Genomic DNA, 16,566 nt, shown 5'->3' with positions numbered 1-16,566 from the left:
GCATCCAGCTGATATGAAGTGAGGGGAAATGCACAAGAACACCCACCCACACTTACAGATAGTACCCATTGGACCTGGTATCAATGGCTGGATGATCAGAACATGACTAGAGGAAGACAGAAGAGGAACAACAAAAAAAAAGAAAGAGTAACCCACTACAAGTGGATGAACTTGACCTATGCTTATGGATGCAGTATGACAAAGGAGTGGACAAATCTCTACATTGAGGATCATTCCCATCCCCTTTGGTACACAGGGTATACAGGGATGGTAAACTTAGACACTGGCTACCCAAAATGGGGGACTACAAAGGCAAGAAGTGACTAGCTTACAGGCTTTCAATAGGGAACCTAGCTCCAGAGGATACAGGGAAAGGTAGAATCTCAGCTGATTTGTTTCCAATCTCTCTGGATGAGGTTGATAAACGGTGAGGGGGAAAGGACTCCTGTGGTTCAATAGGAAATTATTGCTATCAGGTCTGACAGTGAGCGTTGGAAAGGTAAATGTAAATGTTTGGTAACAAAATGAGGGGGGTGGCTGATTTTGCAGTCCAGGAGCAGAGATCCCTGGAACCATCAAGGGAGAAAAGTGAAGTGGGAGACTCTATCCGGGGAGGCAGTGACACTCAGAGAGGATGATGTGGAGAGATGGAAAGGCTGGGAGAGGGGATGTGGGCTGATGGCAAGGGGCAGGCGTGTGGGGTATAACCTTTGGTTATTTGATGATGCATGCAGGGGATTGTGATCATTGCAATGAAACAAAATCTGATAGGATTAATGTAAAGATAATGTTCACCCATATAAACTAACACATAATTCATAATCAAAACATTAAAAAAAAAAAAGAAGAATCGAAGCAAAATAATTCTGGGCATAATTTAAGACTAATACAACAAAAAGCAAAAAACAGGGGAAAATATTGTTGAACATCTGGTTATCATTTTAAGAAGAATTTTGATTAAAAAAAATATAATCTGTCTATGAATAGTAGAATAAATTTTGGAGGTAGCAGACTGTACAGTCAAATATTCCATTAGAAACAGAAATAACTAGGGATGAAATTGGGTAGTGATTATGATAGCAGAGAACAGAGTTAAGAGAAAAAAATACTTCAGGAGTTTTAGTATTTGATAAAAATTAATGTAGGCCAAAAATAAGGTGTTGGAATATGGTTTCATCAATTAATTTTAGGAGTCTGGAAGGAAATAGAGCACAATGAAAGAAAAAACAGCTGTGGAAAGGGTGACATTTTCAACTGTCAACACTCACGGAAGTGGGAGTCAAAAGATCAAACAACATATTGCATTAGGCAAAGCTGCTGCACAAGACCTTTTTAAAGTGTTGAAGAGCAAAGATGTCAGCTTGAGGACTAAGGTACACCTGACCCAAGCCACGGTATTTTCAATAACCTCATATTCATGCAAAAGCTGGACAGTGAATAAGGAAGACCGTAGAAGAATTGATGCTTTTGAGTTATGGTGTTGGAGGAGAATCTTGAAAGTGCCGTCGGCTGCCAAAAGAACCAATAGATCCATTTTGGAAGAAGTGTAGACAGAGTGCTCCTTGGAGGCCAAGATGGCCAAGCTTCATCTCTCATACTTCAGACATATTGTCAGGAGGGACCAGTCGCTGGAGAAGGATATCATGTTTAGTAAGGTGGAGGGTCAGAGAAAAAGAGGAAGACCACCAAGGAGATGGATTGGCCAGGTGGCAGCATCAATGGACTCAAGTGTGGCAAAAGTAGTGAGGCAGTGTTTCTGTCTACTGTGCATAGGGTTGCTATGATTCAGTGCTGACTCGATGGTGCCTAACAACAACAACTTTATACATAGTAAGTAGAGTCAGGAATGTATTTGTGAAGAAAATAGCTGTTGAGTAATTAAAACATACAACTGAAAACAGAGGGAAGAAATGAGATACGAAAATACAGATCAGGAGTCAGACCCTTAGAAGTGGCAGTTAAAGGCCTATGGTACATGTGCTTAAACAGGTAGAATATAAAAAGAAGACAGTGGCACTGATAGGTCCTTAAGATAACTGCTTTTCAGAACAAGAGAAGATAATGATTAAATGCTATATCTGATAAAAAATATTATAATGGTGTTTTACTTATGTGACAGATCTGGAAACTAAGACCTTGTTCAAGGTCTGATTGCTGGTAGTGAAAAGGAAGTGGAAGGAGCATCAAGATGAATCCTGAAATGAGTAGTCAAACTCCTCAAAAAAACAGTGCTGTGGAAATGAGAAGTGAAAGAATGTAAAGCAGGGAGGTTGATAAGTTGTGTTAAATGTTTTTAGAGGATGAAGTTGAAGGAAGACTGTTGGAGCTCAGAATCAACAGGGACCACTCAGAAAGAAGTAATAGCAGATGAGGCATAGGATCTGGATTCTAGTTATAAGGTCAAAAGGAGTTGAGGGAGTACGTTGAAAATCTCCTTTAAATAAGGCCACCAGCGAAGGGAATAGAAAATATATATTCTTACTTAAAATGAATAGTAGAATAGAGTAAAAATGTATTTGAGTTTCTGATGTAACATAATTGAGTAGGTTTGTAAGCTTCAGGGGACAATCTAGAAACCAAAGGTATAAAACATAAATTCAATTGTCAATGAGCAAATGTCTAGATGAATAGTAAGCAAGGAACTGGCTAACGGCACAAATATGATAGGCTACAATGCGAGGAAAGGGGATATTCTTTCCTGTGAGTGAAAACGAAGTAGGGAGCCATGAGGAAGATGCATAGTAATCTCTACCTTACTATACTTCTGCATAGTAAGGTAGAGATTGTGGAAATTAAATTTCCCACATTAACTGCATCTCCTGGTCTTGAGAAGACTCTTAGAGTTTGCAGGGAAAATCAGTTAAAATGTGCAAGTGAGCAAATAAACAAAGATAAAAAGATTGTTAGCAAGCTGTGAACTAAGCAGAGAGTCAATAGCATGGATTTATAGTATAATCAATTGATCTTATCTTATTACTTTTCCAATGATTCTTTGTTTTAGGAACACAAGTGGATGAAGTAAAGAATAAGTTTACCTTGAGTCCAAGATACAAAAAGAAAATTGGACAGGGAGCCAAGGGTGCTAAACCAGGTTTTACTGACAGGGCAGAATACTGAAGAGAAGTGAGAAGAGGGAAGTACAAAAATCCTGAAGGGGATAATTAATGTGAGAGTAACGAACCATAATCACTGATAAATCAGGATTAAAAAAAAACTTCCATAAAATTGAATGGGAATAATGAAAACATAGGAAATTATGTTTAGAGAGACAGACTTTGGAGTTCAGCATCTTGACTATGAAGCAGTTTGAAATAATCTGAAACCAAAATAAAAGTGTGTGTATGTGGAGCTAAAATTAAGTGAAAGACACTTAGAGATGAGTAATTTGAGATACAATGAGACTATAGTATTTTAAGAAGTGTTAAAATGGATTTTAAAGTCCCCACATATGATGGGAATAAGATTTGAGAGTGATGTAATCAGTTGTTAAGAATATTTGATAGAATGCAAGACATCATGAAAACTGTGCAAGTGTTTACAGTGATATATGTGAACTGCAGTGAGAGGAGGTCTAAGGAGTGATAGTGGGGCAATGGAAGGATGGTTCACCTGTGAGTTAAATAACTGAGAAATATTGAGAGGTGTCGTCATTTTGTAGAAGAGAGTTTGCAGCACTAGACAGCTTTCTGCTATTTCAAAAGGGTAGAAAAAATTATCAGTTTAATGCTAAAGACCATCTTGAGTTTCAAAGAATAAATGGAATTACCCAAGGCACAATGGAAGAAACTATTTATGAGTACCTAGGAATCCTCGGAAACCCTGTGCAGGGTCGCTATTAGTTGGAACTGACTCCACGGTACTTAACAACAACAACAACAAGGAATGCCATGAGTGGAGTCCTGGTGTGGCATTGTGGGTTAGTGCACCAGACTGTAAAGCCATTTGAACTGCAAGGTCGGAGGTTCAAGCTCACCAGCTGCTCCTCAGAAACCCTATACAGTGTTACTATGGGTTGGAACCAGCTCGACGGTACTTAACAACAACAGGAATGGAGTGAATAAGAAAAAAAACTGTAAAGAGTACGGAAATAGATTTTTTTTTATCTATTTACTGAAAATGTTTTAGAAAATGCTAACAACTGTGAAGTTCTGGTGTGGTGCTATGGGTTAATGCACTGGACTGCAAAGTTGGTTTGAACTGCAAGGTCGGTGGTTCAAGCTCACTAACTGCTCCTTGGAGTTACTATAGGTAGGAACTGATTCAATGGTACTTAACAACAACAACAGTGTAGATACTAAACTAGGATCTAAGCCCTAGAAATAAATAGTTGTAGATAGGCAATTTTTGTATAATGTTCTAAATATAGCAAAGAACATAAGGACTTAGAAGGTGGCCATGGAAAAATAAGGGAATTGGTAGAGTCAGGAAAAAAAAAAAAAAGCCAAACTAGATAGATTAATCTCTCCCATAGTTTAAAGCAGCTTAAAAGGCATTGGTCTTTTTAAGTGACAATAAAAACAGGAGTCAGCAAAAGACTACTGGGATTTTTCCCTTCAGGAGACGAAAAAAGACATGTATGCTTTTTTTATTTTTTTTTTCCCCTCATCTCCCTTGCTCTGGATCCATCACTATAAACAACTCCAGAACATGCACAAAAGAGTCTGTCCATAGAGAAACAATTTTCCTAAATTAAAACAGCTGCAACAACAAATTCACTGCTGTTGAGCCAATTCAGATTCATAATGATCCTATATACGGTTTACAAGGCTGTACATCTTTATGGGAGCAGAAAGCTTTATATTTCAGCGTCGTTTGTGGCTTTGAACTGCCTATCCTGTGATTAGCAATTCAGTACTTATCCATCAGGACTCCGGTGTTAAAAAATAAGGAAAGTTCTTATCACCAGCCCCATTAGATACTCATTCTTTCTACTCACTCTCTATTTGTGCCACATAATTCTAATAAAGAAGAAACAAGGGAAAGCAGTTCAAGTGCATCATTTAAATAATTAACTGCAACAAAACAAACCACCTAACTTTATCAAGTGTTTATTATATGCCTGGCACTGTACTGAACTCTTCACTTGCATTAACTCAATTCATCATTATCTTGAACCTTGCAGTTCAAATGACTTTGCAGTCTGGTGCATTTACCACAACCACTAAGAGGGATATTTTTTCCCCCAACAAAATTGATTGAATTGGTTGTTTGGTTTGATTTTGTATAACACAATCTTCCAAAAGAATTAACTTTAATTAATTCAATTCTTATCAATGTTTTAAATATGCAAGGCACTCCCAAGGTCCACACCAGCCCAAACAAGACACACTGATGTTGAGTCCCTTCTGAATGGTAGTGAGCCTCTAGGACAGAGTAGAACGACCCCATAGGATTTCCAAGGCTACAAATCTCACAGATGCAAATGTCACATCTTTCTCCCATGGAGCCACTGTTGGGTTTGAACAGTCAGCTTTCAGTTAGCTATTTCTTGCTACTTCTAGTTAACCACTGTGCCACCAGGACCCCTTCAAGTCCTCACAGACATGTAAATAAAGCTTTAGGGATACCACATATTGTTGTTGTAAAGTGCCACCGAGTCGATTTCGATCCATCGCCACCCTGTATAGGGTTTCCAAGGAGCAGCTGGTGAGCTTGAACCATCAACCTTGCAGTTCAAATGACTTTGCAGTCTGGTGCATTTACCCACAGCACCATACCAGGACTCCTAGTAGTAGTTTACTCAGCACAAAACATGTTGCATTGCACTGGCTGCAAAATATACCATTTCCTTCATGTATGAGAGCACTAAATGACATTGAAAGTTTGAAAACAAATTTTCTCTAGGAGTGTCTGTCAGAAAAATACAGGACATTTCTTCTTTTTGTGAGGAATTATAGTCTTACATATTTTCTTGTTACTTTCACATGTAAGTAAAATTTATTTTAGTCATTCTTATGGTTAAATATGGAGTCCTGGTGTGGTGCTGCAGGTTAATGCTCTGGACTGCAAAGTCTGTTTGAACCATAAGGTCAGTGGTTCAAGCTCACCGGCCATTCCTCAGAAACCCTATACAGGGTCGCTATGGGTCAGAGCCTACATGACAGCACTTAACAACAACAACAACATGGTTAAACATACATACTTAATTTTCACCCGTTTATTATATATTTTTCACATATTTTTAGGAATGGTGACCAACTGAAAGAAGAAATCCAATACATGTATTTAAATGCAAATGTATCAATACTTTTTCAGTATGCAGTTAAGTGGATAGACATTGGGAACTAACTGATCATTAAAAATGCATCATGTAACATTCTTAAGCACTTGGTTGCATTGTGAAAAAACATTACAGCAATTTTTATTTCACATTTTATTAAATAGACTATTCTGCACTGTAATATTTTATACAGTTATTGCCATAGAGTTCCAAAGCCCCAATCAGGTAAGGGTCATGACTATTCTATAATTACCATCTGTTTAGCTTTGTTAGTGTTTCTCATTATAACTCAGAAGGTCAATGATACTTTTCTGGATAGGAACTCAGCAAGACCAGAAGTAATAAAACAGTTCAGGCTAAGCAAGGTTCTGCTACTCCAACCCATGGACAGTTAATTAACCTGAATATAAAACTGTGAGCGCACTGGGAGACATAGAGAAGTTTGCAATATGGTAGATGCCCAAGTACAATCTTATTTGGTGGGTTTTCAACTATATTGTTTAATTAGAAGATATGCATATAAACTGTGGCAAAGAAAGATAAAATTTTGAAATAACGTGACGTTGTTTTTGAAAAAAAAATTTTCACAGATTATTTGGATGATTGCTCTGAATATAAATGAGTGGATCTGTGTTTCTTATCTTTGGCAGCAAATTTGAATCACCTGAGAACTTTATAAAGTGTCAAATATCTGGCTCCATCTCAGACTAATTAAGTCTGAATTTTTGGAGGATGGTATGCAAATATGGGTACATTTTTGTTCCGTGCTGCTAGCCTGCTAACAAGGTTGAGAACTGCTATTACAGGAGTAGGATTGTAGCGCATACAGCGGAGGCAACATACTACTATTAACATTCAAATGTAACCCTGGCCAATATGGATACATTTGGGAATAACTAGATTTTCTTTAGCTTTAATTCGGATTGCGTACATAGAAAGATTGGTGTAGTTCATGCATTAATTATTGTCTTTATTGACTTAATCACTTTAAAACTTAACATTTTTGAGCTCCTATATAGTGGTTACGAATCGGGCTATGAACCGCACGGTCAGCAGTTCGAAACTACCAGCTGTTCTGCGGGAGAAAGATGAGGTTTATCTGCTCCCGTAAAGATTTACAGCCTTGGAAACCCTGTACAGGGTCGCTATGGGTCGGAACTGACTCCACGGCACATAACAACAACAACATAGAAGAATTTCAGTTGTAAGAACCCAAAGACATTTACTCCTAGGAGAAAATTATTTTAGAATGCATGCCAAACGTCTTTCAAATTGCTGAATAGCATAGGGGATGTCTGTTTTATAGGGCTATGTGATTAATCTCTTAAGTAGGTAAAGAAAAAAAAGAAAGAAAGAAAGAAATTTGATATAATGCTATTATCTTAAGAATATAAATTCACATTACAATGACTAATAATTACGTAATACAGGAGTCCTGGTGTGACGTTGTGGGTTAATGCGCCTGACTGCAAAGCCATTTGAACTGCTTGGTCGGTGGTTCAAGCTCACCAGCTTCTCCTCGGAAACCCTATATAGGGTCGCTATGGGTTGTAATCGACTCGATGGCATTTAACAACAACAACAATAAAATATTACAACTGATAGGTTCATGATCAGTTCATTACTTTAAGGACAGGGCTAAAGACACTAACTTATCTATCAGGGTCACTGTGAATTGGAACCGACTTGACATTTAACAACAGCATGCCTTTCAGAAGGAATGTAGAAATCTCAATCTTAAATGACCAGAGTTCCTTCTATTTATCATTTATATTTGATTACTTCAAAGAGCAATATCTGTCGTTATTTAGTGCCATTGAGTTAGTTCCTACTCAAAGGGTTTCCAGGAGCGGTTGGTGAGTTTGAACCTGGCTGTTCAAACCACCTTGCAATCCAGCGCAGCATCTCGGAGAGTCACACCAAGACTCCATAAGGAATGTATAGGTTCATCTAAGTTTAGTTCTATGGAAAATATGAAATAAAATGCTGTTTATCATTTTAAAACTTCTTACACCTTGACTTTAAGGAGCTCTGGTAGCATAGTGGTTACGAATCGGGCTGTAGGCATTTCAAAACTGCCAGATGTTCCGCGGGAGAAAGATGAGGCTTTCTGCTCCTATAAACCTTGTGCAGGGTCACTATGAGTCGGAACCGACGCCACGATACTTAACAACACCACCTTGATTTTAATTTTCCAGTGTGAGATTTTTTTTAGTATTTTATTTATTAATTTAAAATGTCTCAAGAATATTTGCTATAGTCTCATTAAACTCCACACATTGTTTTCAAAAGATATTCTTTTCTTTTTGTTTTTTCAACTAGGACCCCTACTATGGCTGGTGGCTTATTTTCTATTGACAGAAACTACTTTGAAGAGATAGGAACTTACGATGCAGGAATGGATATCTGGGGTGGAGAGAATCTTGAAATGTCTTTTAGGGTAATTGCATTTTACTTTATTTTTTGACACTGAACATACTATGCACATATCAGACTCAGTAATTTACTGTCAAATCTTTTTTCATGAAGTGATGCAAATTACTAAACTGATCATTTTAATACATATTTACAAGTTTTGCTAGAGTCTTAACTGCATGCAATATTTACTGTTAAATGGGAAATTACAGGTCTTTTTAAAGTTAAAAAATCATTTTATTCTTATTAAAAATACATCAGGGCATTTCGTTTTTGAAATCAAGAAGGACTTTATATTTTAAATACGGCAATACCCTACTAAAGAACTTTATGTTTTTAAACTGAAACTTGAAAGTGTTCATGTGTGCTGAATTTGATAAGACTATTGATTACTTATTCAAATAACTTTAAGTGACCTGTGGATAAAATAACTCTGAATAGTATTTTAAGTAACACGAATGATTTTAAATTATGCAAATTCATTCATTAATGAACTTCCTCGTAAAAGAAAGTTGGGGCTCAGTCCCTGGAGAATATGATACTAGAAAGCATACAAATAGTATTACTATCTTAGTCTATTTAACATTTTAAATTATGGACATGCAAATGTGCTCCTATGCTAACATGTGGAAATGTATTGACATACTCTGATTTTCCTTCTCCAAGTCATGTATATTCATCATTTCAGTCATCAGTTATGTTAATAATACTGATGCTTTTCCTTCTTATAATTTAATCTAACGTTTTTAAACATTCTATAATTTTGCCCAAATTATTTGAATAATAAAATTATTAGAATTTAGATATTTTATATATTCATTTCAAGTTATGCCTATTAATTTTTCATTTAGAAAGCAAAGACATTTTAAGTTAACATAATAAAATGTATGTGGTTCTATGTAAGAAAATGTCAAAAATGGGATATATTTACTTTGAATTTCTATAATCTTAATTATTTTAGAAGGATTAGCATGACCTTGACCTTTTGGTTACAAACTCCCTTATGGTTGAATGTATGGAGAAGCACTGTGGCTCTGTTGGATAAGCACTGTACTGCTAGCCACCAGGTCAGTGGTTTGAGCCCACCAGTCAGGAAGGTAAGGAAGATGAGGATTTCTGCTTCTGTAAAGATTTACTGCTTTGGAAACTGTACAGGGTCACTATGAGTCACAACAGATTTAAAAACAAATGCCCAATTGTCTGAGAACATCATAATTCAGTGGACTTTTATTATTCTCACATTTACTATGTACGTATAGTCTGATGGAGCTTGCCCCAAAAGACATAGTACTGTATTGATTAATGTCTTGTAATGCGACCTATAATACGTCTTTGCTCAGCCAATGGAGAAATTTATGTAGCCAAACTTGTTGCTCAGTGTAGTTCTCAATGTGAAGAAAATCACTGATTTTTTTTAAAATAAGTTAATTTATCAGTCTACTACTCACAAACATCAAGCTGATTCCAACTCTTAGTGACTCTATATGACTGAGTATAATTGCTTCTTAGGATTTCCAAGAGTATACATCTTTACAGGAGCAGACAGGAAGAAGCTGGTTGGTTTGAATTGCTGACCTTCTGGTCAGCAATCCAAAGCTTAAACTCATTTGCCACCAGAGGCCCTTAGCTTATCAAAAATGTATAAATAAATAACTCTTGCTATTTTTTGCAATGATCAGACCATTATTTACTCATTCATTAACCAATATTTCTTGGGTGCTGTGCTGGGGTTACTTACAAAGGAACAAAAGCAACATAGCAATGTTACTTTTATCTATAATCCCATTCCCTACCTTTTTCATTTCTTTCCTAAAATGATGCACCTTTTTTCTTCTCACCTGGGAAGGTTGTGGAATACTTTGATAAAACATGACATCTTCAGGAAAAGTAATATGCATACCAATGAATAAAAATATATAAGAAGATCGTAGTTCATGTCAATATCACGTAGACAGAGAGAGCAAAACTGATAGCTCTGACTATGAGCAGATTCCTAAAATACTACTCAGGTTTCCTATGGTTGACTGTTCAAGATCATTAAGAAATAAAATATACTCTAGTGGGTATTTTTCAAGTATTTTAAACATATAAATGCCAAGAAAATTGGAAGACAGCTACCTGGCCAATCAACTGAAAGAAGTCCTTTTTGTACCCATTCCAAAGAAGGGTAACACAACAGAATACCCAAATCATTGATATCACATACAAATTAATTTTGTTCAAAATAATTCAAAAAGAGTTGCAGCAGTACATTGGCAGGGAATTGCCAGAAATTTAAGCCGGATTTCAGATGAGGACGTGAAATGAGGACTATCATTGCTGATGTTGGATGGATGTTGGTTAAAAGCATAGAAAACCAGAAAGATGGTTACTTGTTCTTTATTGACTATGCAGAGACATTTGACTGTGTGGATCACTGCAAACTATGGATAACATTATGAAGAACTGTTATTCCAGATGCTTATTTGTACTTATGATGAACCTGTACACAGACCAAGAGGCAGTCCTTAGCACAGAACAAGGGGAAATTCAATGGTTTAAAGTTTGTTACAAAATCACGAAAGGTGTGCGCCACAGTTGTATCATTTCACTATATTTATTCAGTCTGAATGTTGAACATACAATATGAAAACTGGAGTATAGGAAGAGGAATATGGAATCAAGACTGGAGAGTGACTCATTAACAACCACTGATATGCAGATGATTCAACCTTGCTTGCTATAAGTGAAGAGGCCTGGAGTTACTTACTGATCAAAGACTACTGTTTCAGTATGAATTGCACCTCAGTGTAAAGAAAACAAAACTCCTTACAAGTGGACCAATATATAGCATCATGATCAATGAAGAAAAGATTGAAGTTGTCAGAGACTTCATTTTGCCTGGATTCACAACACTCATGGAAGCAGCAGTCAGAAAATAAGATAATGGATTATAGAAGGCCAATCTGCTTCAAAAGACCCCTTAAGGGGTTAAAGAGCAAAGATATCAGTGTGAGAACTAAGGTGTGCCTGATCCAAGCCATGGCATTTTCAATAGCCTTATATGTATGTGAAATTGTGCAATGAATAAAGAAGACTGTAGATGCATTTGAAATTTGATGTTGGAGAAGACTATTAAAAGTACCATGGACTGCCAGAAGACCTTGAGGTTAGCAGCCTGACTTGTAACCACTATGCTACAAGCCCAGTTTGTTTGAATTATTCCTATTGATCTGATTTTAACAATCTACCTCTCAGGATTTCTATGTGGATTAGATGTAATAATATTTATTATTTTTTATAAACTATTGTATTATGGAAAGATTACTTTTCCTATTATTGATATTGGAGTCCTGGTGTGGCACCATAGGATAAATAGTCAACATCAAGGTTGGTTTGAATCACAAGGCCAGTGGTTCAAACTCACCAGTCACAACTCGAAAACCCTGTACAGGGTTGCAATGGATTAAAACCAACCTGATAGCACTTAATAACAACAATTGTTACTATTACAGTTATAAGTTATTTAAACAATAACCAATATTTTAACTAAGGACATGTATTTTAAACATCCCAATTTTATTTTTCTTCTAATAACAATGAAAATAGGCTAGAAGAAGCAAGAAATAGCTAACATCATTGTCTTTTACTAATCTTAGGGCAAAGCAATGAGTTTTGTAACAAATATTTGGTATACTTTTTTTTTGCAGAGATATTTAAATGAAATGTCTTCTGGTGTGAAATCCATTTCCCCCCCTAAATTTCTCAAGCAATGAAGTAGGGGAAAAAGGAGAGATGACATAATAAGGAATGGAAAGATAAAAGGCAGGGACTCCCATAGAACAGAATAATATGGGGAATGAGGTGGGAAAGTTTGTAGACCTTTGGGGATTTTAGTGTCTAGACTTTTTAAAGTATTAGAAAAAAATAGAGCATTTTCTAGAAATGCCTACACCATTCGAATTTTGACAATTGAAATTGCCAGTCATAAAAATTTGTTAGACAGAAGTCCATTTACACAGAAGCTGTCTGTGTTATTTCTGTTAGAGCACTTTACCTTTTTAAGAAAATACTCAGTAAATGCAAATCTGATCACATTGGATTTTATATTATTTTATAAAACTTGATTTTTTTTTTTTTGCTTTATTTCACCAGCTGTAGAAGCTAGACCATAATAGAATGTTTCAGTTAAGCAAATTTAATTGAAATAAATTCATGTGTTATTCATAACTATAGTGCAGATTATTTTGTTGTACACTTCTCTTTAAATGTGATAGTGTCCTCGTAAAGTTAATATAGAGATTTAGTAGCCAAAATGAATATTAATATTAATAATACTGTTTATGCCTCGCCGCCTTAAGGAACATAAACCAAAAATAATGATTCCATCCAGCAAACTTCTCTCTGGTAAAATATTGGGTCAGATTCAACCTTAAACACATTGCAAATAGCTTTAATTGATTGCTTTAGTTTTTTGTTTAGTTAGAATAGCTGGCATCTGTACCACCACTTTGTCTTAAACTATTACTTACACATATCACTATTCCAGGAAGGGCTTGTTTAATTTAAATCACAGGTAAAGTAACTCTTTTTCAGGGGTAACTGAAACAATGCTTTCTAGGCTATCCCACATCTGTTACATACTTTTTAAAGCATTGTGTCAGAAGATGCTTATCTGAAATAAATGTGATACAATTTCATTTTGAATTTTAACTAAAAGAAATATTGATTTGTAAACTTCCTTCCACCACTCATCTTGTTTATCGCTTTGTTGTACTGTGGTGAATTGCATGTTGCTGTTATGTTGGAACCTATGCCTTCCTAAATAGTAACAGAGTCATCCATGGTGGAAAAGGTTCTGTGGAGCTTCCAGATTAAGACAGACTAGGTAGAAGGACCTGTAAATCTACTTCTAAAAATATTGACAAGTATAAGTCAAGCTGCTAACCTCAAGGTCAGCAGTTTGAAACTATCAGCTGTTCCTCAGGAGAAAGTTGAGACTTTCTGCTCCAGTAATACAGCCTTGGAAACCCTATACAGGGTTGCTATGAGTGGCACATCACCACCACCACCACCACCACCACCACCACCAAACCTCAAGAATAGCTGTTGAACATAATCTGATATAGTGCTGGGAGATGAACCCTCCAAGTTGGAAAGCACTCAAAATAGAACAAGGAAAGAACTGCCTCTTCAAAGTAGAGTCACCCTTTTGATGTGAATGGAGTAAAAATTTTATGACCTGCATTTGCCTATGTGACATGACTCAGAAACAAAACAAAACAAAAAAACAGCTTCAAAAATCCATTAACAATTGGAAGGTAGAATATATGAAATATGTATCTTGGAAAATTGGAAATCTCCAAAAATGAGAAGGACTATATAAAGAATGATATCCTAGATATAATTGAGCTGAGATGGTCTCATGTTGGCCATTTTGAATCAGACAGTCATATGGTCTACTATGCTTGCAATGAGAAATTTAAGAGGAATGGCATATTCATGTCAAAAAGAACATTTCAAAACATATCCTAAAATACACCACTGACAATGATAAATTAATATCCACATACCTACATCGAAGACCAGTTAATATGACCATTATTCAAATTTATATGAAGAAATTAATGATTATTACCTCCTTCTGCAATCTGAAATTGATCAAGGAGCAAATCAAGGTTGATAATTGCTGTTGATTCCAGTGCCAAAATTGGAAACAAAGAAGGATTCGTACTTGGAAAATAAGGCTGTATTGATAGAAATGAGGCAGGACATCACATGAAAGAATTTTGCAACACTGATGTCTAATATGTTGCCAAAATCTTTTATCAACAACATAAATGATGACTGTACACATGAACTTCACTGGAGGCAATATACATGAATAAAATTGACTACATCTGTGGAAAGAAGTGATGGAAAAAATTACTGTCACTATTCAGAACAAGGCCAATGGCTGACGGTGGAACAGATCATTAATTGTTCATATGATAGTTCAAGTTGAAGCAGAAGAAAATCAAACCATCCATAAAAATCAAAGGTAAAAAAAAAACATATTTTACCTGAATTCAGAGACAATCTCAAGAACAGATTTGATGAATTGAACATTGATAAACAGATGAGTTGTGTGATTACATCAAGGATATACATAAAGAAAGCAGAGATTACCAGAAATGTATTTAACTGTGTTTTATTGACTATGCAAAGCGATTTGACTGTGTAGCGCATAACAAATTATGGCCAACATTACAAAGAATGGGAATTGCAAAACACTTAACTATACTCATGTAGAACCTATACTTAGACTGAAAGCCAGTCTTTTGAACAGAACAAGGGAATACTACATACTTTAAAGTCAGGAAAGCTGTGCATCAGAGATGTAGCCTTCCACCATAGTTATTCAGTCTCTATGCTGAGCAAATAAACTGAAAAGCTGGACTGTGTGAAAAACTCAGCATTAGAATAGGAGAAAGGCTTATTAATGTCCTACAATATTCAGATGATACAACCTTACTGATAATTAAGAGAATGTGAACACTAGCTGATGAAGACCAAAGACTATAGTGTTCAGTATAAATTAAAATGATAAATAAATAAAATTAAATAAAATGAAAATCATGGCAAGTGGACCAATAAAGAACACCATGATAAATGGAGAAAAGATTGAAGTTGGCAAGGATTTAATTTTATTTCAATACAGAATCAAAATCCATGGTAGAAGTGAAGAAATCAAATACATTACATTGGAAAAATCTGCTATAATAGAGCTCTTTAAAATGTTTAAAAGCAAAGATGTTGTTTTGAAGACTAAGGTGTGCTTGACCCAAATGTTGGTAGCTTCAGTCACATTTTATGCATGCAGAAGATAAAAACTGATAAGGAAAACTAAAGAAGAATTTCAAATGTGGTATTGGTGGAGAATATTGAATAGCCCATAAACTTCCATAAGAACAAACAAATAGTCGTAGAAGAATTCTAGGGAGCCAGGATGCTCCTTAGAATTTGTAAAGTAGAGAATCAGCAAAAAAGACAAAGACCCTTGAGAAAATGAATTGACATCATTTCTGCAACAATGGGCTCAAACATAGCAATGATTGTAAACATGGTGCAAGATTTGGCAGTGTTTCCTTCTGTTGAATTTTGGTCTGGCTGTGTGGGCTAATGCATCAGACTGCACAATCGTTTAATCTGCAAGGTTGGTGGTTCAAGCTTAGCAGCTGTTCTTTGGAAACCCTATACAGGGTGGCTATGGGTCGGAATCGACTTGAAGGCACTTGACAACAACAACAGTGTAACTAACTCAACAGCATCTAACAACAAAATGCTCCTTTAAAACAAACAAATAAACAACATGCAAATTAGACATTAGTCTAGCATTAATAGAAATACTTGTTTTGCTGTTTATAATTGTAATAGACAAAGATTTGATAAATAAATCTCCTCTTTCAAAATTTCCTGTTCAACAAATTGGAATATGAGAATAGAGCTATATTAGATAGTTTCTAATGTGATACTGTACCTTGTAAACATGCTACATGCAATATGCAAGAAATATAAAGCATTTCAGGAGATTTAAGATTATAGGAGCTCTGGTAGCGTCGTGGTTACGAGTCAGGCTGCCAACCTCAAGGTCAGCAGTTTGAAACTACCAGTGGTTCCGCAGGAGAAAGATGAGGTGTCCTGCTTCCATAAAGATTTATAGCCTCAGAAACCCTGTGCAGGGTCACTATGAGTCGCAACTGACTCCACGGTACTTAGCAACAACAACATCAACAAAGATTGTAGAACTTGGAAGAACAAACAAGATGGTGGATCAGGTGGATGTGTAGCAAAGAGCTCTGCCAACAACACAGCATACCCGACCAAGCAGTCTCAGGGGATGGTCCCAGAACTCTGAACCACATATAAAGGAATACTTAGAAGGTTGGAAGGCTCACAGCTGGGGAAATTTG

General features: G+C 36.0%; 1 protein-coding gene across 1 annotated transcript in view; it reads left to right on the top strand.

Moving 5' to 3' along the window:
• Positions 1–16,566, top strand: part of GALNT13 (UDP-N-acetyl-alpha-D-galactosamine:polypeptide N-acetylgalactosaminyltransferase 13 (GalNAc-T13)) — a 917,208-nt gene that overhangs the window by 575,454 nt on the left and 325,188 nt on the right. The window contains exon 8 of the mRNA XM_006834533.1: positions 8,543–8,660. Within this exon, the coding sequence (XP_006834596.1) occupies positions 8,543–8,660 (118 nt within the window). The remainder of the gene's footprint in view (positions 1–8,542; positions 8,661–16,566) is intronic.

Source organism: Chrysochloris asiatica, unplaced genomic scaffold (assembly GCF_000296735.1).
Source record: "Chrysochloris asiatica unplaced genomic scaffold, ChrAsi1.0 scaffold00012, whole genome shotgun sequence".
Taxonomy (NCBI): Eukaryota; Metazoa; Chordata; class Mammalia; order Afrosoricida; family Chrysochloridae; genus Chrysochloris; species Chrysochloris asiatica.
Note: the sequence above shows the minus strand (reverse complement) of the source record. Positions and strands in the feature narration are given on the sequence as shown.